Source organism: Eumetopias jubatus, unplaced genomic scaffold (assembly GCF_037043125.1).
Source record: "Eumetopias jubatus isolate StellerSeaLion01/CBP00866 unplaced genomic scaffold, mEumJub1_p1.0 scaffold_10, whole genome shotgun sequence".
Classification (NCBI taxonomy): Eukaryota; Metazoa; Chordata; class Mammalia; order Carnivora; family Otariidae; genus Eumetopias; species Eumetopias jubatus.
Window position 1 is genome coordinate 58288951 of NW_028274816.1, and position 27493 is coordinate 58316443.

At 49.5% G+C, this 27493-nt stretch overlaps 2 protein-coding genes across 5 annotated transcripts in view; one reads left to right on the forward strand and one right to left on the reverse strand.

Moving 5' to 3' along the window:
* The window catches only part of VRK3 (VRK serine/threonine kinase 3), a 33213-nt gene extending 24959 nt beyond the window's left edge, over positions 1-8254 (reverse strand). Inside the window, exons 1-5 of one of the 4 annotated variants that reach the window (XM_028091508.2) lie at positions 8002-8254; positions 7056-7119; positions 5304-5449; positions 1453-1590; positions 203-523 (exon numbers count right to left, since the gene is read on the reverse strand). In XM_028091508.2, the coding sequence (XP_027947309.1) occupies positions 203-523; positions 1453-1590; positions 5304-5448 (604 nt within the window). In that variant the 5' untranslated portion in view covers position 5449; positions 7056-7119; positions 8002-8254. The remainder of the gene's footprint in view (positions 1-202; positions 524-1452; positions 1591-5303; positions 5450-7055; positions 7120-8001) is intronic. The other 3 variants (XM_028091507.2, XM_028091506.2, XM_028091505.2) reach the window with 3 other exon arrangements.
* Positions 8255-8741: 487 nt separating this feature from the next.
* Positions 8742-26848, forward strand: ZNF473 (zinc finger protein 473). The gene is given in 5 exon segments (XM_028091479.2): positions 8742-8810; positions 18027-18153; positions 20278-20367; positions 21594-24078; positions 24080-26848. Coding segments are annotated over 4 exon segments (2745 nt in total). The 5' UTR covers positions 8742-8810; positions 18027-18053; the 3' UTR covers positions 24150-26848.
* The last annotated feature ends 645 nt before the right edge of the window (positions 26849-27493 follow it).

Below are 27493 nucleotides of genomic sequence, written 5' to 3' on the forward strand. Positions count from 1 at the left end.
ACATTTACCCTACCAGCCCAGCCTCCGTGGGGCTGGGTGGGTAGCTTTGCAGTCCCAAGTCTATAAGAAAGTTGTCCAGAGGCAGGTCTGCAGCTGGGAGATGGCTTCCATTTCCATTCTCAAAAAGGGGTTCCCCTCCCCTTGCCCTGGCTCGAAGACACCCCGGCCCATCCCAGTGCCTGCCGGCCTGCGGACAGTGTACCTTTATAGAGAATGCCCTGGTCGTCCCTGGTCTGGAGGGGTCCTAGCTTCCAGTGGCGCCCATTCTTGTCTGTCACCACTGTCCCTGTGGGCAGAGCCTCAAGTGAGGAAGTCACCCGGCTCCGCTTCAGTGTCTGCGGGCTTCGCTTGGTCACCTGTGGGCTTCGCTTGGTCGCTTGTGGGCTTCGCTTGGTCGCCTGTGGGCTTCGCTTGGTCGCCTGCGGGCTTCGCTTGGTCGCCTGTGGGCTTCGCTTGGTTGCCTGTGGGCTTTGCTTGGTCGCCTGTGGGCTGCTTTTGGGGGTTGGGGGTCTGCTCCAGGACCCTGCAGGAGGATGGTCAGAATAAAGAAAAAACAGCATCCAGGAGAGAAAAGTTGGACGGGTAATAGGACAACGCTTGTCATACAGTTCATTTATTCATTTGCTCATTCAACACATGCTTCCTGGGACCTTTCATGAGTCCGGTCCTTGTGTGATAAAGCTGGAGATCCAGACATGACTCAGACCTGGACCCTTCCCTTGGGAGCCCCTAATTTGGTGGGGGAATCTGACCTGGACACAGCTGGTCAGAACTGAGTCTGAAACACGGCAGTAAAGAGGAATATGAGAGACTGATAATGCCTTGAGAAGTCAAGAGAGGCTTCCGGGAGGAGGGGACATTTGAGTTGGGTCTTGTTGGATGAGCAGAGGTTTACCAAGGGGAAAAAAGACATTCCAGACATTCAACCAAAGACATCCTGAAACAGGACCTGGCCTTGTGCTGAGTATAAAGAAGGTTCAGAAATTTGTTAGACAAAGACCCTGCCCTTGAGGGGCTCCCAGGCTGGCAAGAGAATGGGATGGCATGGTGAGGAGAGAGGTGTGAACACAAGAAAGGATATTATCTACTCCATTCCTCCCCCCACCCCCACCATCCACCCAAGGCACAGAACAGCAAGAGGCAGAGGGGTCTGGAGCATAACAAGGGATGGAGGGGAGGCACCGAGGGCTGTGACTTTAAATCCAAGGGCCCCCTAGGAAGGAGATGGGCACATGGTCCTCAAAACTCCCATGCTCGCTGGCTGGCACCAGGCCTATGCAGATGAGTCTACCTGGTCTCTGCCCACGCAGGACTCTCAGTCCATCAAGTGAGGCAGAAAGGATGAGGGTCCAGGCGGGGTAGGGGATCCCTGAGCAGGGTAACAAAGCCCCAAACTGACCAACCACCCACCTTTTCCCCATCGAGTCAGGCCAGATTGACCCCAACTCTCACCTTTGGATCTCACAGTACCTTCAGACCCAGAACTGTCACCATCCAAGCAGCGGGATGACGAGGGGGAGGTGACAGAGCTAGACCATTTCACTTTCTTGGAAGGGATTTCAGGACTGGCACTGCTCTGTCTCCTTGAGCCTAGAGGAAGGGAGATCGGATGCAGACTGGGATTACAAAGGCCTTTTCCAGAAACCTCTAAACCAAGAACCCCGAGGGCGCCTTTGACCACTCTCTTCCCTCTGATCCCTAGAGCCAAGCCTTGCTTCTCCTGTCACCTAAATATCTAAGCAAACTGTCCCTTCATTTTAGTTATTTTTTTTTTTCCTCCTTGGGTCTTGGTGTCTCTTGTGTGCCTTTTATCGCTTTGTCATCCTGCTCTCCACTAGGTAATTTCTTCGAACCTATCTTCCGGTTCACTAATTCTCCCTTCAGCTGTGTCTGGTCGGCAGTTAAACCATCCAGCGAGTTTCTGGTTGCCACATGTTTGTTTTTATCACTGTAGGTTTGATTTTGTTCTTTTTCAATTCTAACTTCTGCTTCTTCACTGTATTTTGAATTTCTTCTTTTATTTCTTTAAACATGTTAAATGTGTTTTGGACATATTCTCATCTGTTAATTCTGAGGTATCTGATCATTGTGGGTGTGATTCTGTAGTTTGCTGTTTGTCCTGACACTGGCCTTTTCCTGGTGTCTTTTTTTTTTTTTTTAAGATTTTATTTATTCATTTGAGAGAGTGAGCAAGCAAGAGAGCACAAGTGGCAGAGGGAGAGGGAGGAGCAGACACCCTGCTGAGCAGAGAGCCTGGTGTGGGGCTCAATCCCAGGACCCTGGGATCATGACCTGAACTGAAGGCAGACGCCCAACTGACTGAGTCACCCAGGTGTCCTTCCTGGTGCCTTCTGATTGACTGGGAGCTCCTGGTTCTAAGAGAATTCTCTAAGGCAGAGGCAGAGGAAGAGAATGTCAAGCAGACTCTTTGCTGAGCATGGAGCCTGACTCGGGATTCCAACTCATGATCCTGAGATCATGACCTGAACTGAAATCAAGAGTTGGATGCTTAACTGACTGAGCCACCCAGGTGCCCCCAAGGCCTGTCTTTAAAGGGTATTCCCCAAGAGAAGGTTTGCCTCTGTTGGAGAGGGGCACCCATACCTCATGGCTTTTACACTAACTTTCCTGCTTGGGTTTTTCTAGGGGCTACATGTATCAGTACAAATTCTGGCCCCAAACTGGTGAGGATGTGAGTTCTTGGTTAGGAATTCTCAGAGAGGACATTCTTCCATCTTTCACTCACAACCAAGGCTGAGACAGACAAATGTCTTCACCAACTTTCTCCATGGAAATTTTTTGTTGTTTTTGTTCCAGTTTACCCACTGAGGAGTCCCGGATTTTAAGTTTTCCAATCTCATCTCTTACACTGTTCAGGCCATAAGTTTTGTCTCTTATACTCCATTAAAACCCAGGCTCGAAACCACCAGTGCCTGGCAAACAGTCCAGGACCACCACCATCCGTGGCACACACTCAGCCCCGTGGGTCTGTGTTTTCTTACTGTTTCTCATTTCCACGGAATTCACTCACTGAGTCATAGGACCCACTCAGTTCTGCTTTTCAAAGCAGATACTTTATATTTTATCCAGCATTTTGTGGTGTGCTAAACCTTAAGGGGCTTTTGCCGATCATTTAGTCTGCCATGTTACTAAAAACAGAAGTCTTCTTTGAATTGCTGCTAACCTAACTAACATGGCTGGTTCCTGGACTGCAGGAATGAATGGCCTCCTAACTGGTTTTTCTTCTTTCTTTTTTTTTTTTTTAGAGAGAGAGAGAGCATGCGAGTGCAAGTGGGGGGAGGGGCAGAGGGCGAGAGAGAATCTTAAGCAGGCTCCACACTGAGTATGGAGTCCGACATGGGGCTCCATCTCACAACCCTGCGATCATGACCTGAGCCAAAATCAAGAGCGAGACACTTAACTGACTGAGCCACCCAGGCGCCCCCACTTCCCGCTTTCCAGAGAGATCTTTTCAAAATGCAAATCATATTCTATCTCTCACTTGGTAGAAACCCTCCACAGCTCCCGATTACATCAGTGATTACTAAGCTTACCCATGGTCTACATAGCCCTGCCCATCTACCCCCAGTCAAGATGTCTGTCTTTATTTTTCCAACATGCATGGCTCCTCCCACCACACGGCCTTTCCCTTTACCATGCCCCAATGCCTGGAACTCTTGTGACTCCCTCACCTCAACCCCACTCTTCACTTACCTAGCTTTTATCATCCCTTGGTCTTGGCTTAAATGTTACCCACTGAGGGAGGCCTTCCTCAATCCCCCCCAGAAGAAAAGCTCCCTTATCTGGGTTCCACGGTCCATCCATTTCCCTTCTGTTATCATATGCTCTCCCGGAGGTTGCTTATTCAATGTCTGTTTGCCCTACTGGCTTCCAAAAGCTCTGAGAAACCAGACACCAGGTACCTGTCATGTGTGTTACTACCTCCCTGGGACAGACAGCACCTAAGTACACAGTAGGCAGTCCATGTATATTTGTTGCCTGATGATTGGGTGAATGAATAATGAACCGAGTCCTAGGTTGACATTAGAGAAGGCTGTGGTTAAAACTCAGGCTCTGGGGGCGCCACTGGTTAAGTGTCTGACTCTTGGCTTCGGCTCAGGTCATGATCCCAGGGTCGTGAGATCGAGCCCTGAGTCAGGCTCTGTGCTCACCAAAGAGTCTGCTTGAGATTCTCTCCTCCTGCTCATGCTTGTGTGAGCTCTCTCTCTCTGAAATAAACAAACAAATCTTAAAAAAAAAAAAAAAAAAACTCAGGCTCTGAACTCAGTGAAGGTAAATACTGTTGGCATCTCTCTGGAATGCAGAAAAAATATTGGAGATGAAGAGCCATCTTGAAAACTCAAGGCAATAAGCATGGCGGGGGAACCCATCTCCTCAGGATGGCTGAGCAGAAAGACAGGAGGAGCCTGGGTCCCTTGTGGCATCACAGGGACACCATTCCTCCACTGCACTGGCCCCTGAAGACTTTTTTGGTATGAAAAAAATACAGCCTTTTTTTTTTTTAAACTCTTGAGGAAGCATTTTTCTGTTACTTGCAGCCAAATGCAACCTCAAATGATAAAATGTCATGTATGCCGAATTCCTTCTGTGGCCTTCAGACAAGTAAACTCACTTTGATTTTTCAATGCAGGACCTGTGGTTGGGCTTCCCATTGGCCAGGACCCACAGCTGATATTTCATTCATTCAGTGTGTCAATCAGTGAGATTTCTCAGCACCCAACTCTGCCAGGTCCTGGGTGCCAAGCAAGAGAGCAGTGAGAGGTGAAGGAGGGACGGACCAGGAGGTGGCAGAAGTGGGCTGACCGGGCATCGATTTTGAAGGGAGAGCGGACAAGATTTGCCAGAGGGCTGAAGTTGTGGGGTGGAAGAGAAAGAGGCCTAAAGGATAATGACTGCAGGGTCTGGTCTAAGATTACCATTCCACGACTCAAAGTCTACGGAAGGGACAGACAGGCAGGTGGCAGTTACATCAGGAGCTCAGCTCTGGGCATGTGTAGAGATGCGTATGGGACACACAACAGGTGTTGCAGGCAATCTGATATGCACATATGAATTTGGATTTCAGGGGAGGAGTCCAGGCTGGAGACAGAAATGTGTGAGTTGTCAACTTTAAAGCCACGAGGCCGATCAGATGCCAAGAAACTGAGTGTAGACAGAGCCTGAGTCCTGGGCAGCTCTGGGATCAATGCAGGGTCAGACAGCCTGCAAAGGCGACTGTCCTCCCTCTCCAAATGCACGCATGCACACATGCACTCATCATCCCTCGGAGGCCTGGTTCTTACCTCTGAAGGATGATGTAAGCGGTCTGACAAGGGTCTGGGGACTTTCATGCTCAAAACATGGCTCAGACAAAGATTTTCCGCAGTAGGGGCAGAATCTGAATGCTGCTTCCATACTTTTGCCACAGTCTGGACAGAAGGTGATCATGCTAGGAAACAATCGGTGGAGGGAGGGAAAAGGAAGCTGAAAGCAAAACTGAATGCACCACCAGTGAGTTGTCATCTGAGCTCCCCGTAGTGACAGAACTGCAAAAAGGAGGGAAGTTATCCCGTTGGAACAGACTCTCTTAGGAAGTGGCCACTTCAGAAATGAGTTCCTGCCCACTGCATCCAGCCTCTAGCCATGCATCTCTCCCTCGTGGCCCAGGGTGGGTAAAAAGCAGAAAAATGCAATGTGAAACTGCAGGTTTCACAGGAGACACGGGAATGCCTCGGAGTCCAGGGAAGTCATGCAGGAGATTTGCTCCAGTCATGGGAGCACGGAGGGTCTCCCGCCATTATCCGTGATGTTCATTTTTTGAAACACACGATAGGAATCGGAGAGACAGTGAATGTTTGCCAATCAGCTACATGCTCCCCTACACTTCTCAGGTTCCCCCGCCCCCACCCTGCAGTTAGACTGGGGCCATGTGACTAGTTCTGGCCAATGGCATGTGAGTGGAAGTCACTTCCCAGCTGAGGCAGTTAAGAGCTGGACGGCCTCCTCCATCCGCGCGTCCACGCATGGAGGCCTCTGGGAGCCACATGCTCCGGGTGGCATAGCTGCAAGATGGAAGAGGGTGGCCTGGTCCACACTGGAATCTCATGATCAGCAAATGAACTTATGTTGCATGAAGCCACCAGGACTTTACAGTCTGTTAAAGCTACACAGCCCGTCTTATCCTGACGTACTTAGACACATTATCCTCTAGACCTTCTCTGGAATATTTCCTAATACTTGTAAAAATCAAAACCAAAGCCACACACAGAGCCCATTACAAATGAGGACAGGGCAGGAGTATTCATTTACTTAGATTGCCGTCCCTAAACACCACCCACTGGGTGGTTTCAATGACAGGAATTTATTTTCTCAGAGTTTTTTTTTTTTTTTTTAAGATTTTATTTATTTGAGAGAGAGAGACACAGCAAGAGAGGGAACACAAGCAGGGGTAGTGGGAGAGGGAGAAGCAGGCTTCCCACCGAGCAGGAAGCCCAATGTGGGGCTCGACCCTGGGATCATGACCTGAGCTGAAGGCAGATGCTTAACCGACTGAGCCACCCAGGCGCCCCTATTTTCTCAGAGTTTTGGAGGCTAGAAGTGCGAGATCAAGGTGTGAGAATGGGATACCTGGGGGGCTCGGTTGGCTAAGCGTCTGCCTTCAGCTCAGTCATGATCCTGGGGTGCTGGGATTGAGCCCCACATTGGGCTCCCTGTTCACGGGGAGTCTGCTTCGCCCTCTCCCTCTGCCCCTCACCTCTGCTCATGATCTCTCTCTCTAATAAATAAATAAACAAACAAATAAATAAATAAATAAAAGAAAATCCATGACAGTTTTAAGTGCTTTGCTTTGTCTGGAATTTTCCCCAGTGCCAAGTGCTTTGGCTAAAGACAGCCTCTAGGATGGGGCAAGAGCCTAACTCAGTGACCCTGCCATGCCCATGGTAACCTTCCTCCTGGGAGTGAAGTCTGAGAGCAGGAATATAGAGGAGATGGAACAGGAGCAAGCTGTGGGTGGTGAAAAGGCCTTAAGGGGCATGTCCCTGAGGGGATGGTACCTTTTATGGGGTCACGGTCTGGCCCTCAGATTCACTGGGCTGGCGAGTCCATCTTAACGGTATCCTGTAAGTGAATAAAAGTGGAGAGGTTGACTCAGGCCCACTTCACATATGAGTGGAAGATAATGGTTAGTGTTTATTGATCATTGGCAACATAGCCAGCATGTGCTAAGTTCATTCATTCATTCATTCATTCAGTAATCACTCACTGACTCCTGATATGTGCTAACCACTGAGGATACAGTAGCAAAGGCAACAAACAGCCTCTTGACCCGGGGAAAGTTCACATTCTAGTGGCAGAAAAGGAAATTAATAAACAAATGAGCAACTGTTTAATAGGTCAGATGAAGGTAGTGCTATAGTCAACGCTCAAGAAATATGGATGCAAGAAGGGAGTCTCAAAGTGAAGTCACCTGTCCAAGGTCACATGGCTAGGACTTAAACCCAAGGCTCCAACACTCAGGGGTCCTTATCATCCATCCACTGATTTATTTTATTTATTCAACAAACATTTACTGAACATCTGTTATGTGTTAAGAATTGCGTCCCTCCTAGAATATTCTCAGCCACAGCACAGCAAAAGAGCTAAGGGCTGGACTCCACCTTCCCGCAGGAGGGACAAGTGTCCAGATGCCCAGGATTCGCCTAGGCCCCGCCCTCCAGAGAAACCAGGGATGACGTAGTGCCAAGGAGGGGCATCTGTCACGCTCTCCACTAGCTCCGCCCACCTCCGTCGTAGTCACGACCACCAAGAGCCCACAGTGGCTTGCAGGGGTCGCAAGGGTAGGTCGCTTATCCCGGCGACCAGAAGTTTCTTTCATCGAGACCCCAGCCCCCGGGGACTCTGTCTCCCAGGAAGGATCGTGCTGACGTCACAGGCACCGCAACTGGACTGTGGGTAGTGGATCGGGAGACCTCCTCCTGTTCCGCCTCACTTTCCCCTCACCTCTGGACTCTGTGCGCGGGATGGGGAGCCAGACGTCTGCGGCCAAATTCTCCGACCCTTCCCGGAGAGTAAGACTCACCTTCTTTGTTGTCCCGCGCAAACTTCCGGGTGGCGGAAAGCGCTGCGCGCGCATCCTCCACCCGAAGGGAGGACAGCGCCAGCGCAGGCGCTGATGACCGCCAGACCGCCCTCGGGTCGTGCCGGGGAGGGATTATTTCCTCAGGGTCCACCCCAATTCCACCCTCTTTTGGAAGGCTCCTTGTTCTACTGCGCATGTGCCAATTTAGAGCCAATCGTAAGGAGGTATGAACTACGAGCCATCTCTCCACCTATCAGAGAGAGGTCATATTATCATTTTCCCGCCTCACCTCCGCCCCTTACTTCCAAGCGTCTTTTCAGGAACTGCCTTCTCAACGCGTTTCCATGGCAACCCTCCGTCGCCTTCAAGCCGGAGTGCGCTGATTAGATTGTCGTTCAACAGGGTAAAAACTGGACTACAAAAAAAAAACTGGACTACAATACCCACACGCCACCTGGTCCCGATTTTGTTTCTACTCTATTTCCCAGAGTGCTCAGCGGAACCTGTAAGGCCGAGGAAGCGGGTGGAGATAGGAAGACAAGGGGCGGAACCCGCACAGTCTTCTGGGAAACGGAGTCCTCGAGCTGGCGCGGAGTCTCCTGGGTGGAGTAGTTTGAGGAAATTCACGCGACGCCGGAAGTGGTTACGAGGCGCTAGTGAGAGGAGTTGGGTCAGCGTTTTTTTCTCGGCGGGAGTAGCGTCTGTTAATCCGGCGGACTACAGTCTTCAGGTGAGGAGACGCCGAGGGTGGCGTCGTTGAGTACTTCGGAGGCTTGGGGGCTCGGTCCTTCCTGAGGGGTGACGGAATGCTCACGGGGCGATTTCGGCAAAGGGCGCGCCGTCTTGGGCGGTAGGTGTCTAGGTGAGGTCTTGAAGGCTGTCTTGTTTAGAGCCTGTTCCGGGCCGGGCTTTCTGGAAACCTGAAACGGTTTCCAGTCCTTACCGGAGCCCTTGAGAGGAGCGGTTAGATTTTATTTTGAGCGAGGAGTCTGAGGCCGAAGGAGTGGTTGAGTTGCTCGAAGTTGAAGCGAGGCAAATCTCGAGGGATGAATGAATGGGAGGACTTCTTCACGAGGTCGAAGTATTTCACATTCGAGCGCCTCCTGTGTGGCGGCCGCCGCGCCGTTCTCGGATTTCCTTCTGTGATCACCGCAGCAGCGCTAAGTGCAGCTCCTCGCTTTTATCGGCTCCCTTGGCAGGATCTCGGGAATCACATATTTTCATAGTTTAGAAAGTTAAAAGGGTGCATGTTTTATAGTTAGTCAACACCCCAGAGGGATCTGGGGCAATTCTTGGAAATTGATTTCTGCAGGGAAAGGCGTGAATCTTCACACTACACGCATCCTGTGGCGATTCGGGTTCGTTTTGCTGTCAGTTTATGAATAAAGTTCTGGTTTTCAGAGCTTTTTTGGTTTTTAGAATGAACAGATACGGGACTGTGGATCTGTTTCATTTGTCCCATTTTGTACATGTGGAAACCAGGCACAGAGAGCGTGAATGATCTAGATCTAGCCATGGCTCCACACTAAGCAGCAGCAAGACTTCCCAACTCCAGGGCCCAAGATTTTTCAGTCCTGTAATTGTTCGGCTCGAGTTATTCTGACAGGCTGGGTGACCTTGAACTTCACAGTCGGGCTCCTGTTTCTTCTGTCCCATGGCTCAAAGTGTATGAGATGTGGACAGAACGTGATGTGAAAACTGTAGACGGAGGTCTCAAGCTCAGATGTCTCTGAGAGGCAGATAAGTTAAAGGAGAGAACCTGTCTGGAGGAGGGCTGTGGGGCATCAGGGAGCACTTGCCCCATCTAAGGGGGGGGTCGCTTTAAGTAGGCACCAACTGACAGATCAGCGGGCCAAATCTAGGATTTTTTGGACACTGGAAATATAATTTTTAAGCGAAATAACTTTGAGACTACTTAAAATAATTTATTTCAAAACCTCCTATCTGCCAACGCTGTGGGCAAAACAAAAACAAAAACAAACAAACAAAAAAACACCACATCTGTGGACCAAATTATACTCACAAGTTGAGGCTTAACCTCCGTCATGTGAGGAAGACACTGATGAGTAGATGTTAGCACTTACAAGTCTGCCACATTGCCTAATCTGCAGTCAAAATCTGGAAAGCCCTGAAGATCATATTTTTCCATAAATTTCGTGTCCAGACCTGACTGGAACTGCTAAAAGTGATAACCTTTAATTATCCTACCTAGAGTGAATATTTATACCCTTTACTCTAGAAATATCGACGTGTTCAATTACAAAATGCTGCTTGTCCCACACTGCACTGTGATTTTAAAGAAATATATTGTATATATGGTATATCACCTTCCAAAAAATCTGAAAATTTCTGAACTTCAAAGCACATCTGGCTCCAGAGCCTTAAGACTTGTGGGCCGGTCATTATGACAATCCTGCTGCTTTGTGATAGGGGTAGTTTCCTCACTTCATAGGTACGTGCTGATTAGGAAGTTCACAGGGCTACCGATGTGTAAATAGCCCTATGGTACAGTGTTTTGTATATTATAGGTCATGAAAATAGCTCAATGGGCAGTGGCCATAATCCTTTTTTTTTTTTTTTAATGAAGTAAAATAGAAGAGACCAGAATAGAAAAGATCCTGGTACATTCTATTTTTTAAGATTCAGTATTATTTCATGAAGCTTTTGTTTAGTTATGTGTGTGAAGGAGTAGTAATGGTATATATTGTCTTTGTTACTGTGGGTCATGGTTTAAAAAAAAAATAGTTGGAGAAATCTTGCTGTTGTAGAAATAGCAGGTTTTGGAGGCCAACTCACCTGGGTGAGATCCTAGAGATGGTAGATCAGAAATCCCAGAAAGGTCATCCCAGGGTTTCAATTAGACATTGTGTCCTGTCAAGAAAACATGTAAAAAGTATCTACTGTACTGGGCCTGAGACACAGTAGTGAGCAAGAGGGAAGGTCCCACCACCTTAAATGGGCACCTCTCCCAAACACGTATCTACTGACCGTAACAAGTGCCAAGAACAGTTATGAAGTTGCTTTGTAGGTTCTGATGCACAGTGGAAAGGAAGGGCTGGGGTAGTTTCTTTTTTTTTTTTTTAAGATTTTATTTCTTTATTTGAGAGAGAGAATGAGAGGGAGAGAGCATGAGAGGGAGGAGGGTCAGAAGGAGAAGCAGACTCCCTGCTGAGCAGGGAGCCCCATGTGGGACTCGATCCCAGGACTCCAGGATCATGACCTGAGCCGAAGGCAGTCGCTTAACCAACTGAGCCACCCAGGCACCCCAATACAAAGTTGTTGTGATTCCTGCAGGGAGCCTCACGTTCAGCCTGATCCTCCTTTTTTCTTCTGCCCCTGAAGGCAGGCAGACGCCCAACCGACTGAGCCACCCAGGTGCCCTCAGCCTGATCCTCCTACTTCAGGACATTTTGGGGGTTCATCCAGCATGGCCAGGGAGTCAACCCTTGGAGGAAGGGAGACTTTGCCCCAGCTCCCTTGTCCCCCCTGCATCTCTACCAGTGGGGAACGTGGAGGGGAAGGAGAGGGAGCTTAAATGAGACCTCCAGCTGCTGGGCCCTAGTTGGCTGTGACTGAGGTGAGTTGAGGGCCCCTCTGTCCTAATCAGTCATCCCCAAAGCCTGCACAGCTGGCCTGCCTTTATTCTGGGCTCATTGTCCTCTGGTGGCCCCCAAGTGATTCTCTCTTTATACTATTGCTTCCCTGTGCAGTACCTTTCCAGGAATCCTTGCTGCTTATAGGATAAAATCCACATATCTCAGCACAATCCTGCATGATCTGAGTCCCACCACCTTCCACGGCATCTTCTCTGTCTCCCTAAGTAACGAAAACTCCTTTCTTGGCCTGGTGGTAAAATGTTACACTGTACTTTCCAGATTTGCAGCCTTTGCTCAGGCTCCACCCTCTGCCAGAATACCCTACCCGCCATCTCTGGCTGGTAAGTCTTACACAGCCTTCAAGACACAGCTCAGTACCCCCACCTTCTCTGGGCAGTCAGCTCTTCCCGGCTCTGCTCTCCCATAGCGTCCCCTGTTGCCTCCACCATAGCACAGATCCACCTGGATGTGGTTGTTCCTGCCCCTGTCTGTCAGCCCCACCAGACAAGGTGCTCCTTGGGGATGGGTACTGATTGGGACTCACCTCTGGGCCCCCAGGGAACAGCACAGGCCCAGTACACAGGAGTTCTTGAGGCGTTGCTTGAATGATGAAAGAAAACCTTCCTCTACCTGCTAATATCTGCTTATCCTTAATGATCCAACTTGAATATCTCACCCGACCAGGCAGCTTTCCCTAACTCCAAGGCAGTGTTTTCACGCCCTTTCCTGGCCACAGCCCTGGATACTGCCCTCTGTTATAGCCCTATCTCCTTATGCTATTAGCATCCCTGAATGTCCCCTCCAGGCCAAGGACAGGGTCTGACACCTCTGTGCCTCCAGCATCCTCAGAGGGGTCTGGCACACAGGAGAAATGACTGTTGAATGAATGAATGCATGCTCTGACCTTGTCACTGGCCAGTCTAAAAACTCTGTGGCTCCCCAGTGCCCCACGAATCAAGTCCAGGGTCTTCCCACACCCTCCACCACTATTTCCAGGGGTGCTGCTGTCCAGCAAAGTCAAGGAGTCCAGGAAAGGAAGCTTCTTGAGACTCTCTAATCTGGTTCCTGGTGAGAAAACCTCTTTGGCTAATCCCTTCCGACAGGGTATATAGACAGCAACAGTTTCAACTACAAATAACAGAACACTCGACTCAACCCAGTTTAAACTGTCAGTAGATTCTGTAGGGCACATAACCGAAAAGTCCAGCGGGGGTGCTGGTTTGATCCGCCAGCTCACGCAGTGTGACCAAGACCCACTTTATCGTCCCCATCTCTCAGCCCCACTACCTCTTGGCTCCATCCTTGTCCCGAAACAGCTGTCAGAACTGCATGCCCCCACATGCTTCCTACAGGTAGGCTTTGTTCTAGGTGCTGTATTGACACACTAGGGAACCAGCTGATGTGGTCCCTGCCATCATGTAGCTCATATGTTATGGGGGGGTAAGAGCGTGTCTGTTTGCGAGGGCTGTAGTAACAAAGTGCCTTGAACAACAGAAATGTATTGTCTTAGTTCTGGAGGCTAGAAATCTGAAGTCAGGGTGTCTGCAGGGCCCCTTCCTTTTGGAGGCTGCGGGGGAGAATCCTTTCCATGCCTCATGCAGCTTCTAGAGGGACCTGTGTTCCTTGACTCATGGTCACATCCCTTTCACCTCTGCTTCCGTCATCACCTTGCCTTCTCCCTCCTTTGTCTCCTTCTGCCTCTTATAAGGATATTGGTCATGGCAATTAGGGCTCACCTTGATCATCCAGGAGAACCTCCCCATCTCAGGATCCTTAACGTGTCACACCTGTGAAGTCCCCTTTGCCATACAAGGTAACAGTTGTGGGTTCTGGGGATTAGAACGTGGATGTCTTTGGGGGACTGTTATGTCTAAGGTCTAAAAGGGTATCTGAAACTTAACTCGCACCAGACCAAACTCAGACTCTGCCCGGAAACCTGCTTATCCCACGTCTCCGGAAGCTGCAGCTCTATCCTTCCGGTTGCTTGGGCTAAAATCTTAGAGACGTCTGGGCTCCTCTCTTTCACTGCTACATTTGATCTCTTAGGAAATGTTGTCAGCACCATCATCAGAATGTCTACATATTGTCCTGCCACCCCACTCTCCATCCCTGTCTCATTTCTCACCTGGGTCATGGAATTCATCTTTTTGCTCATCTCCCTGCCTCTGCCCTTCCACCTTTTATCTTTTTCCAGGAGGAGGGTCCTGTTTAGAATATGCTTAATTAATACGCTTAGTTTTTGAGAAATCTTTCTGTTGTATTTTTTTTTTTAAGTAGGCTCCATGACCAGCACGGAGCCCAGCACGGAGCCCAACACGGGGCCTGAACTCATGACCCTGAAATCAAGATCTGAGTTGAGATCAAGAGTCGGACGCTCAACCAACTGAGCCACCGAGGTGCCCCAAAATCTTCGTTGTAAAATAAAGCACAAATGCAGAAACCCATGCACATCAAATGAATGACTTAGTGAAGGCAGACACCAACCAGGTCAAGAGTGAGACCTTGGCCATCCTAGAGCCCTCTCGTGTACCCATAAATAACCTGGTTTTTGTAGTCATCACTTCCTTTTTTAGAGAAGTGGGGGTAGAGGCAGAGGGAGAGAGAATCTCAAGCAGACTCCATGCCCAGCATGAAGCCTGATGCTGGACTCCATGCTACAACCCTGAGATCATGACCTGAGCAGAAATTAAGAGCTGGACACTCAACCAACTGAGCCACCCAGGCGCCCCTTCCTTCTGGTTTTTTGAACAATAGTTTTATCACCCAAATGCATGTCCCTGTTGCCCCTTCTCTTTTTTTAATGTTTTGGGGGTTTCTTAACATATAGGTTCCTCCTCTATCCCATTCTGTTCTTAATAGTTTGTCCATTGAAGAACCAGGGCTGTTTGACCTGTAGAATTTCTCCCAGTCTGGTTTTTTTTTTTTTTTTTTTTTTTTGCTGGTTACTTACTTTTGGTGCTGTGTAGCATGCTCCCAGTTGGTGGCTGGATTCAGGGGCTTAGATCAGCCTCAGCCAGTCCTTTTGGGAGAACTCGGAGGGGTGCCTGAGTGGCTCAGTTGGTTAAGTGTCTGCCTTCGGCTCGGGTCATGATCCTGGGGTCCTGGGATTGGGCCCCACGTTGGGCTCCCTGCTCAGCGGGGAGCCTGCTCCTCCATCTCCCTCTGCTGCTCCCCCTGCTTGTGCTGTCCTTCTCTGTCAAAAAATAAATAAGATCTTTAAAAAAATGATTGGATAACTTAAAAAAAAAAGAACTCGGGGAGGCCCAGAATGTCCAGTTCTCTCTTTTTGTGATCCTGGCAGGAATTGATACTTACTGCCTTCTCATCTCTGCATTCCTCAGGGCTTGCAAGATGGTGGTGCTCTAATTCGTTCCTTTTCATTAGTTGGAATACTCTTATAAAAAGATACCTCCTTGGGGTGCCTGGGTGGCTCAGTTGGTTAAGTGTCTGACTCTTGGTTTTGGCTCAGGTCATGATCTCAGGGTTTTGAGTTTGAGCCCTGCATTGGGCTCTGCACTGAGCGTGGAGCCTGTTGAGATTCTCTCTCCCTCTCCCTCGGCCCCTCCCCTGCTGCATGCACTCTCTCACTCTCTAAAAAAAAAAAAAAAAAAAAAAAGATATTTCCTTTCATCTTCTATTTGGTAACCCACTGGTACAGTTCATATAGCAGAGGTGGGATAAATGCTTGATTCTTTCCTCTTATTTACCAATTTTCAATATAAGATCAGTTCCTATCATCCTTTGAAGATGAGCATTTTTTTTAACATACCCACATGTGTGTGTTGACTGTTATTAAGAGTTTTACAAAGCATTTTCCACAAATATCAATATGACACACCCAGACTAACTTCCATAAGAACTAGACTCTTCTCTGCTCTGCCATATGCCTGGCATGAAGCAGGCTCAGAGCAGGTGCTCAGTGGTCCCTGGACGATGGGTGGTGCTGTGCAGACGGTCCTCGGCTCACTGCATCCCCACAGCAGCAGTATTTTAGAGATGAGGAAACAGGGCCTTAGAGACAGGGAATAACAAGGTCCCATGGTTAATAAATAGCAGAACCAGAATTTGATTTGGGGGTCTGACAGACTACAAAGTCATGCCTCTAACTAGTTGGCTTCCTAGGGTCACACAGGGGACTCTCACTCCTTTGCCCCCACTTAGCGAGTGTGTGACTCGGGGCAGGTGAATTTGATTCTCTGGGCCTCAATCTTACCTTCTATAAATTGTGGACAATCCTGCTTTCAAGGAATTGGTGAGTGAGGACTCCTGGATGAGATTTGTGATGGGGATGGAGAGGTGTGGAACTGTCCTTTGGTCCCTTTGGTTGGGTCCTTTCTACATGGTAGGAGGACTCAGTCGCTTCTTGGAGCAGCGACTCATGCCATGGGGCTCATTAGTCCCATCTTACTAATGGGGTAGGAATCAGGGTTCAGAAGGGGCATGTGACTTACTTGCCAGTGGTCATCCACAGCGGAAGGTAGCGGGGCCAGGTGCCAAGCCCAACTAGAGACTCAGGTTCCATTCTTAGGTAAAACATGCCTGTAGGGGCACCTGGGTGGTGCAGTTGGTTACGTGTCTGACTCTTGGTTTTGGCTCAGGTCATGATCTTACGGTCATGGGATCAAGCCCTACATTGGGCTCTGCTCTCAGCATGGAGCTTGCTTGAGAGTCTTACTCCCTCTCTCTCTGCCCCTCCCCCTCATGCCCTCTCCCTCTCCCTCTCTCTCTCAAATGAATGAATAAATCTTTTTAAAAAACCCATGCCTTTGTGTGCATTGATAGCAGTCTAGAGGGAGCACATCAGAGAGCCATGGGTCCTCCTGGAGACGGGGTGCTTGGGGTAAGGCTGGCACTTTTTTTTTTTTTAAGATTTTATTTGAGAGAGAGAGAGGGGTGAGGGACAGAGGGAGAAGCAGACTCCCTGCTGAGCAGAGAGCCTGATGTGGGGCTCCATCCCAGGACCCCGGGATCATGACTTGAGCCAAAGGCAGTCGCTTAACCAACTGAGCCACCTCAACCCTTTTTTTAAGTAGGTTCCACACCCAGTGTGGAGCCCAACACAGAGCTTGAAATCATGACCTTGAGATCAAGACCTGAGCTGAGATTAAGAGTAAGATGCTTAACCAGCTGAGCCACCCAGGCACCCAAAGGCTGGCCCTTTATTATCAATACTTCTCAAGTATTTGAGGGTTTGTTCTAAGTACCTACTCACTAGGAAGTTTTCAAATTAAGAAAGATGATGTCACTTACAGTTGGACATTCGGGTGCCTCAGGCAGTCATGCAGCCCAAAATGGACCTAGCACCACCTATGAGGGCTCTTGCTTCCCCTCAGAAGTCGTACTGAATCTAATCAGGCCACTTACCAAGCAGTTTCTGGGAGATGCAGTGGGCCAAGGAGCAGCCAGATGACAGTGAGAGGAATCGCCACATCTATAATGTGGGACGGTGGAGGGACGGTGGAGGAATGAGAGGGCAGAGGGTACAGCTGTAGATTAAAAACCTTCAGAGTCATGTCAACCCAGTGCAGGGCGTGGGCCACTTTGGCTTCTGATTCAAACAAGCCAGCCAGAAAAACATACCATTGAACCCATAGTGGTCAAATCATAGCAGAATGGTGATGCCAGGGGCTGGGCTGGGGCTGGGGGTGGGGAGATGGTGTTTAAAGGGGACAGAATTTCAGTTCTGCAAGGTGATGGCTGCATAATGTGAATGCCTTTGATGCCACTGGATGAAGTGGCATTTTTTTTTTTTACAATTAAAAAAAAGGAAAAAACCACCATTGAGATGTCAGACAAATCTACATTCAGACTTTGAATATGGTCTAGGTATTCAGTGACTAAGGAGTTCTCTTGTAAATATTGAAGTATTCACAGGGGAAATCAGATGCTGCCTGGGATTCATTTTGAAATATTTTGTCTCCCCCCCCCCCGCAAAAAAACCTAATGAACAAAATAGACCAGTGTTAACAAGGGTTGAAGTTGGGTGATGGGTACATGGCGGTCTGTTACAAACAAATCTCTACTTCTGTATATGTCTGAAATTTTCCATAATAACTTAAAATCTTGAATGAACACTCAAAAGCAAGAGCCACAGTATGTAGATTTTAGCAACAGGCAGACGTGGATTTAAGTCCTGCCTGTGTGACCTTGAGGGGACCTCAACGTCCCCTCTCCAAGACTCCATATCTTGCCTATAAAATATGGGGATGCCCAGTCTCTTATGTCTCAGGACTCCCAGGAGATGATTTTTGTCAAAGGCCTGGTATATTGAGAGCGGGCTGCACGGAGTGAGCCACTGGGTCCTTCCCTGACCCCAGTCCCAGTGTCACTGACAGTGTGTCACATTTCAGGAATTTGTGCCCCTTGGGGATGCGGCCATGGACTTCACATTGGAGGACTGGGAGCACCTGGGGCTGGACCAGGGGGACCTGTTCTGGGACACAGCGCTGGACAACTACCAGAACCTATTCCTGCTGAGTGAGTGTCCACTCCAGCCCCGGGGGCTTGGTCACTGCCCTGCTCAGTGGCTCCTGTCCCCCAGGATAAACTCCCGGCTCCTGAGTGCCGGAGAACGAGCATAACATGGCCCAACAGTGCTCAGCTGGCCAGTTCTGGCCACAAACCCCCCTCCAGGGACATTGGCAATGCCCTTGCTGATTATCAGCACTTGGGAGTGGGGGGTATGCACCTAGCATCTTGGAGGTAGAGCCCAGGCTTGTTGCCACATGTCCTGGAATGCCAGGACAGCCCCTACAGCCGAGGATTATCCGACCCCAAATGTCAGGAGTGCCAAGGTTGAGAAACCCTGATCACCCCCACCTGCTGCTCTGGCTTCGTCAGCACTTTCCTCTTTGTCATTGTAAAGTTGATAGGCAGAGTCCTCGCGTCTGCCTTCCCCTCTGCTGGAAGACTTGTCCCCTCCCTGCCCCCAGGACGGCCTGTGAGCAAGTCCTCCTCTGTCTCCTGCTCTGCTCACCCACCACCCCTGCACTTGCTAACTGCTCATTTGATGCTCTGTCTCCTGCAGCTGGGACGGGTGCCCCCTGAGGGTAGGGACTGTTCGCCCATGCTGCTCACGGGTATATCCCCAGTGTCTGGAACAGTCTGTACCTGCTGTGGGGACTCACTGAGCGGCAGCTCAGTAAATGCAGGAGCAGCTGGGTCAGGAGCCGTGTCTCACGCTGGGTCAGTGCTGAGAACTGCCCTTCAATCCTACCATCCCCCCCACGAAGAAGTCTGACTCCCTGTTTTGTGGGCCCTTCTGAAATCGAGGTCCACAGAGGGGAAGTCACCATCTCAGCTATGCTGAGGTCCCCACAAGCACCCTGTGTTTGGTGGTGCACGAGGAGGACTCGCAGGACTCAGCATGTAGTTGTACTCCTGGCCACGACATATTAGAGAAAAGACCCAGCACGGGCAGCAAAGGGGAAACCAGAGCCAGCTTCCAGAGCCCTCTGCCTGTGGAGTCCCACAGGTTGTGTACCAAGGTGACAACACATGGGAAATGTCTACCAGGGACGCTTGTTAAAGAGACTCAGTGCCCATAATTTTTACTGGGGGCTGGTCACAGAGGCGCGCTCTGCTTGGAATGTACCAGAATTCTAGACTCCCAGAAGGGAAGCAGGTGTTCAGCATGACCCTTGGGGCACAGCTCATCTTGGTTCGGGAAATCTGGCACCCTCCTCAAATCCAGGTTCCCAGACACCAGCCAAGGGCCAGCCTTGCAGATTTTCTCTCAACTCTGCCCAATGTGTGCTATAGAAGCAGCTTGGCTCAGACCTCTGTGTCTTTTCTATTTTTAAACTACGGGCCACAGTAAATGCATGTTTCCCTTGACTCCCCTGCACACGTGTGTATACACCCGAGCAGCGTATTAGCTTCCTATGGCTGCTCTTACTCATGCCACGAACACAGCAGCTTAAAACAATTCTTACAGTTCTGGAGGTCAGAAGTATGAAATGGGTCTGAGGGGGCTAAAATCAGGGTGTTGGCAGGGCTCGATCCTTTTGGAGGCTCCAGGGAAGAGTGTTTCTTTGCCCCTTTTCAGCTTCTAGAGGCGCCTGCATTGGTTGGCTCACGGCCCTTTCATTTTCAAGCCAGAAGGGGCTTTTCCTCCACTGTAGCTCGGACCCCCAGTATTACGACTCTGCTCCCTTCCTTAAGGAGTTAGTTTGCAGGGGGCAGCGTGTGGGGCTGACTGGGCTGTGGGAACCCGGCATGCTCCATCCCAGGCCCGGCCTGTGGAGGCCTCAGGTGATGCGTGCTCCCTGGGTGAATGCGTGAGCCACGGATGGCTGAGTAAGTACGAGCCTCTCCACCTGGCAAACCGCTCATGCCTCAAGAGCTGCTGCAAGTCCTTTGTATCCCCAGCCCCGGATGTCACAGCTCCGATTGTCCTAGATCGTGACTGTCTGCGTCCCTCTCCTCCACTGGGAACCCAGCAGGGCAGGTGTCCCTGGAGTCGCCCAGTGCAGCGTCTGGCCCTCAGGAGCAGTACGCTGGATAAAGCATTGGCTAGGCAGGAGAGCCAGGAGGTTCTCGCTACGCAGCTGCCTGGTCCTCCATGTCCTAGTTGATGACAGTGCTCTTCTCTGCCTGCAGACCCCTCCAAACCCAAACTGACCTCCCATACAGATGGCACCGAGGAGCTGAAGGTCCGGGTGAGAGAAAGCCCAGAATCGGCGGGCCCTGGTGAGTGGGCAGGGAGGGGAGGGCGGTGGGCCCGTGCCACATGGCCCCTTGTGTGCCATCCATCTTTGGAACTTCCATCCAGATCCAGAATGTTTATCCAGACATCTTGACCCTGGACTGATGAGTGTCACTCTGCCATGTGCTGGCTTCTGTCCGCTCATCCTGGCAGGTTGGGACCGTCCCTCTGCCGGCCTGTCTTGTCTCCGTCTACATCAGTGTTCAGCATGCAGCTGTTCTGGTGCCTTTCCTCTGTCCCCTCGTCCATCTTTTCAGGCTGAGCAGGAGGTGGCCTTCCAGGCCCTGACTCAGTCTGTCCACCTTCCTGCCTTGTGCCTGTTGAGCCCTGTGAACCCCCGGTCTGTTTCACCCCTCTTTGTACAAGTCCGTCCCACAGGGCACAGCGGGGGGCTGCATCTGTGAATAATGCAAGCCCAGGCCTTAATGCAGCCAAGAACATTTGTTTGGGTCTCTCCTAGGCTGTGCTTCCTCCGGGGGGAGCAGGTTAGGCAGTGAGGGTATTAACCTGGTTGAGATGTCCCCAGTGGGAAAAGGCAGAGCAGGGGCCTTGCCTGGGGCACAGGAGGCTTTTCTCATGGTCAGATCATTAACACGAGAAGGGCCCCCGAATCAGAGATCACAGGGGGGTGGCCGCATGGCTTGGTCTCAGCCTCCACCACCCAGTCAGGATGTAGCTCTGTTCTTGGCTCACTGCTCGTGAGCTCATGAATGTGGACCCTCTATAGCCTCCTGTCAAGTGCATAGGTGACCAGCCCAGGCACAGAATCCGGCCACCTCAACAACATATGCTGTTTCCAAGCACACGTAGCTGTGCCTTTACCAACCAAATCTGTCCTCCGGTGGTAATAACGGTACTGCGTTACTATTATTTATAATTTTTTCCCCATTGAACAGTGCCCTTCTCCAGGAAGTGGGCCATAGCTGATGGGGGTAATGGCAGAGAGTATTTGCTGAGAGGCTCCCCTTCCCAGTGGAGCCCCTGTGGCTGCCCAGTTCCCCGCTTAACTGTCCTGGAAATGGGCTCTTTGTTTCCTGTGATGCTAGTTCCAGCCAGGTCACGACTTTGGCCCCTTCTCCTTCATCACCTTGAGGACAGGCTTACTGAGGAGCCATCACCCGTTCTCCCTCTTGTCTGTGTTCTCACCCTGCAGCTCCAGACTTTTTTACCCTTGGGAACGGGAGACAGCTACACTTTCTCTCTCTTTCAGACACAGCTGAGGTCAAGAACTGTCTTCTGGCCCAAGACTTCTTGGAAGAAGAACTCTCCCAGGAGATCGTGGAGACGTTTTCCAAGGATGGCCTCTGGAACTCCAGTTGGGAGAAAGTCTGTGTAGGCGAGAGTTGGTTAGATAGTATCTTAGAGGATCCAGAAAGTTTTCAGAGGTCTGACTTTGTTACCAACAAGGAAAGTCCCATAGAATGCAGGAGTCACGAACTCAAGAGAGACCTTGATCCTGAGTCTCTCCTTTCCACAGGAGAGGATTCTGTGATTCACAGTCCTCCTGAAAAGAGCCTGGCACCAGCTACGTCTCTAGAACATGGGAGTGACTTTGGCTGTGACTTAGACCAGAGCCGGCAGGAGACTGTCCAGGAAGGGGAGAAACTGTATAAATGTAGTGAATGTGGGAAGAGCTTCAGCCAGAGTTACCACCTTATCCAGCACTGGATTATTCATACTAGAGAGAAACCCACTGTACATCAAGAGTACGAGGAATGTTTCAGCCAGAGTTCTTGCCTCTTTGTGCCTCCGATGACTCACACAGGCTACAAATCCTGTGTGTGTACCAAGTACGGGAAAACTTTCAGTCAGAATACACACCTTCTGTGGCATCAGAAAATTCACACTGGAGAAAAACCATCTAAGAATCAAGATGGTGACCAGCTGTCAGGTCTCGGCTTACAGCCTACTGAGCATCAGAAAACCCACACGGAGGGTCAGTCCTACATATGTAGCGAGTGTGGCAAGAGTTTCAGCCGAACCTTTCATCTTAGTCGGCATCAGAAGACCCATACCCAGAAACGCTATGAATGCGCCAAATGCAAAGCGACCTTCAACTTCCCCAAATACCTCCTCCAACACCAGAAAATCCATGCTGCGAACACGCCCTCTGAGTGTCAGGAATGCGGGAAGACCTTCAGGCGGAGTTTGCTGCTTGTCAAACACCAGTCTGTTCACACCGGAGAAAAGCCTTACAAGTGTGATCAGTGTGGGAAACCCTTCAGGAATATCTCAACCCTAAAGATCCACCAGAGGGTTCACAGTGGAGAGAAGCCTTACAAATGCAGTGAGTGTGGGAAAGCCTTCTACCGGAACACTCACCTTAATGAACATCAGAGGATTCACACTGGCTACCGGCCCTATAAATGTCACAAATGCATCAAGAGTTTCAGCCGGCCCTCCCACCTGATTCGACACCAGTCCATCCATGCCACAGAAAAGCCCTACAGCTGTGCCAAATGCAAGGAAACTTTCAGCCACAATGAACACCTTGTCCAACACCAGAAAATGCACAATGTGGAGACCCCCTATGAGTGTCAGGAGTGTGGTGAGCGCTTCATCTGCAGCTCCACCCTAACTTGCCACCAGACTGTTCACACCAGAGAAAAACAAGGACTTGGTGAGAGCAGGAGGATCCTGAATCAGGACTCAGAGCAGAGAGAGCAACCAAGAATCGGCGAGAAGCACTTTAAGTGTAAAAAATGCGAGAAAACCTTTAGCCGCAGCAAATACCTGACTCAGCACGAGAGGGTTCACACCAGGGTGAAACCCTTTGAGTGTAACCAGTGTGGAAAAGCCTTTGGCCAAAGTACACAGCTCATTCGCCACCAGAGCATCCACTCTGGGGCGAGGCGGTATGAATGTGGGGACTGTGGGAAGGCCTTCATCCGCAGCACTTCCCTTACCAAACATCAGTCTGTCCACAAAAGCGAGCACCCCTTTAAATGTAATGAATGTGGAAAGACCTTCAGTGAAAGTGCACATCTCTCAGAACATTGGTTAATTCACACTGCAGAGAAACTATCTCAGTGTAACAAATGTGACAAAGCCTTTGCCCCTGGTAACTACCTTACTCAGCATCATAAAGCTCATTCTAGAAAGAAGTCCTTTGAGTGTAACGAATGTGGAAAATCATTCCATCAGAGCTTGTGCCTTTCTAAGCATCAGAGAGATCACACAGGTGAGAAATCCCACAAATGCAGTCACTGTGGGAAAACCTTCAGCATGGGTGCTCAACTCATTGAACACCAGAGAGTTCACACCAGAGAAAAGCCTTATGTTTGTCAGGAATGTGGGAAAGCCTTCAGCCAGAGCTCGTGCCTTTCTGTTCACCAGCGAGTTCACACCGGAGAAAAGCCTTATGTTTGTCAGGAATGCGGGAAAGCCTTCAGCCAGAGCTCGTGCCTTTCTGTTCACCAGAGAATTCACACCGGGGAAAAGCCTTATGTTTGTCAGGAATGCGGGAAAGCCTTCAGCCAGAGCTCGTGCCTTTCTGTTCACCAGAGAATTCATACTGGGGAGAAGCCTTATGTGTGTGCTGAATGTGGGAAAGCCTTTGCCCAGAAAGCAAATCTGATGCAGCATGAGAGAGTTCACACTGGGGAGAAGCCTTATGCCTGTAGGGTGTGTGGGAAAGCCTTTGGCCTCAGTGCCCATCTCAGTCAGCACCAGAGAGTTCACACCCAGGAGAAACTAGCAATGTCAACCTTGTCAGCCCTTTGCTGCAGGTCTCAGCAGACATCAGCAAGTTCACACTTACAGGTAACAAGGAGTTAAGTAGAAAGTAACAAGTAGCAATACTTCCTAGTACTGGGTGGCAGCAAACTCCCAGACATCTGAACATGGTTCATCTGAGTCCTAAAGTTGAAATCACATTGTAAGCTCCCTCTCTCCAAATAAATAGATCTCTTTATCCATAAAGAGTGATTAGAAAATTTGTACACGAGTTTCATGAAAACACAGTAGTTGAGAACATGGGAATTCAGAGGTAGACCCGAGCCAGTTGGCTGAGTTAAATCCCAGCTCTGACACGTGCTACCTGAGTGATCTGGGGAGAGTCATGGGACCTCCTAGGGCATCCTCATCTGTAAAATGGGCACAAGACAATTACCTACCTCAGAGGGCTGTTGTGAGAATAAATAAATAGATGTAAAGAAGCACTTTGAACTGAGTGCCCAGCACATAGCAAGTACTCACCAAATGTGAGCTACAAATACTTACAATACACGACAAATATATTGAAAAGGGAAGAATTAGCAATCCTCTATTTACTGCAGTTAATGTTCTTGCTAAAACTATGCAGTGGCTTTCATTTTTTAAAAAGATTTTATTTATTTATTTGAGAGAGCACGAGCAGGGGTGAGGTGCAGAGGGAGAGAGAGAAGCAGGCTCCCCATTGAGCAGGGAGCCTGACCCAGAACTCGATCGCAGGACCCTGAGATCATGACCTGAGCCAGGCAGATGCCCAACCAACTGAGCCACCCAGGTGCCCCTCATTTTTTTTTTTTTTAAGATTTTACTTTTAAGTTATATCTATACCCAACATGGGGCTTGAACTGACCACTGAGACCAAGAGTCATATGCTCTTCTGACTGAGCCAGTTAGGTGCCCTTTCATCACTTTTATTTATTTATTTTTTAGATAGTTTTTTTTTCAAGATTTTATTTATTTTAGAGTGAGTGGGAGGGAGAGGAAGAGAGAATCTGAAGCAGATTCTGTGCTAAGCGCAGAGCCTGATGTAGGGCTTGATCCCACAACCGTGAGATCACAACCCCAGCCAAAACCAAGAGTTGGATGCTCAATTGGCTGAGCCACACAGGTGCCCCACATAGCTTTCATTTTTAAAGGTTTCTCCAAAATGCCCCTGGCTAAATTTGGTTCTCGAAACCCAGCACCTTGCTCTTTTCTTTTAAAAAAAAGTCTAGTCTTTTCCTTCCCTCTGCTCTTGTACTTTCTTAATTAACCCACAGAAGCCAAGAAGAGCATGTAAACTAACACCAACTAGTTAGAACTTTCCACTCCTAACCTCCAAAACCTCCCACTCAAAAGGACACCCTCCCACATATACATGTCACCCCGTCCCATAATTTAAAGTTGATTATACAGCATGAGGCCCAGTTTGCTCTGGGAGTTAATGGTACTGGAAGCAGTGGGGTTCATCTGGGAAAGCTGCATTTTATATTGCCACAGAGTTCACAGATGTCCTTGGTGGTAGAAATTCTAGTATACAGAAATGACAGCTACCATATTCCTCATGTACTGTTTGTTCAAGCCAGCCACTCACCAGGCACTTTGTCAGGCTCCAGGGTAGGGAATACCAATGCGGTAAGCCCTGCCCTTGCCTGGAAACTTCTGGAATCAAAGGGAAGTGGATGGCCCCATTTCCACAGAGAAGTACCATTCATTGACAAGTGACATCTTAAATTCCCTCATGTCACAGCAAGTTCTGGGACTGTGGCGGAGTGCTGGAGAGCCCAGGGAGGGCACCATCCTGTTGGAGCCCTCAAGTCAACTGCTTAACCTTGGCCAGGCCTGTTCTACAGCTGAGACACCTTGTGGAACCACACGATCAGCTCCCTCTTGATGATACCTCCTCAGCTCTGGGTTTTTGTGTCTCACCCACTGAATGACCAGTGACATGTTTCCTGAAGCACAAACAGAATCTAATGAAGACATTGACACTTGTGATATCTTTCATGTTTTTGGTGCTACAAAAGCTTAGGAATATGTGCTCTGTGCTCTTGAGCTTTTTAAACCTCACACCTTGAGTTCTGCTGGTTAGTTTTGTTGTAACTAAGAACTGATTGGCTGACCACTGGGCCCACACCACGGTGGGAACATACTGGTTTTCAAATGGCCAAAACATCTAACTCCCCGCACGTGGTCCCCGCCCTCCAATTGCTGTGTAGTCTGTGTGACGGGCCTGTTTTCTACCAAAGGGGCAGAACAGAGGCAGGAACTCGAACTGATGAGTGTGTTCAACGAGAGTTTTGACACCAAAGAGAGAGGTCAGAGGCCCTGTGGAAAATTGGCAGCCATGGTGGGGGCAGTCTCTGTAACTACTGACCTGTGTTGCTGTGGGGCAGTGCGGAAATGCCGTTCATGTGTGCGTTTTGGTTCTCTTTGGTTCTCTGATTAAAGTTTTGAGTCTATAAGCGTTGGTTGCCTCTCTCAGCCTGCTGCCACATACCTGGCCAGATGCTGGGCACACGGAGACCCCCAGGCCTGCCAAGTGCCCACGTTCTGGAGGAGGAGGGCTTCTCACGGTGAACACTGCCCCATGAGAGGGGATAGTTATGTCCATTGTCCCAAAGTGTGGGTGGAGCATGGACACCGGGGAGCCACACAGTTTTGCTGGTCCTCAGATACATCATCAGACCACACTTCGTTCTAGTGTGATCCTGACTGAAGCATCAACCTCATGTTCACGCCTCTCTGGATACAAAGACACAGCAGGCCTCAGGTTCAGGCAGTCATTGTAGATAGAAATTAATACTATTTTCCTCTCGGTATTTATTTTAGTTCCTTCCCCCCCCCCCTTTTTCCTTTACTGACAAGAGAAACTAGTTTCCCACTCATGGCAGTAGTAGAAAATCCTCTTGAAAAATAAATCAATTTAGGGGCTCCTGAGTGGCTTAGTTGGTTAAGTGCCTGACACAATTTTGGCTCAGGTCATGATCTCAGGGTCCTGAGAATGAGCCCCAAGTCAGTTAGGCATCTGACTCTTGATTTTGGCTCCAGTCATGATCTCAGGCTCCACACTCAGCACGGGGTCTACTTGTCCCTCCCCCTCTGCTCCTCCCCCGTGTTCTCGCTCTCAAATAAATATTTAAAATATACTTATTTTATACTGAAGTAAGCAGACAGGACAAATCTGGTAAAACTGCTGACCTCCTAGATCAAACCTTACCTGAGCACATTCACTTTGGACTTTGAAGTTGGCCAAAGCCCATGACTCCCCTATTTGTTTAAGCGAGGTAGAGGTGGGTTTTCTATTCATCCCAGCCAAAGAATTCCTGGCTGATAAACTGGTTTAATTCGCCACTTCATCCCTCCGTCAGAAAAGCATGTTAATACATCAAGTGAGGGAGACATGAATGAATCTATTCT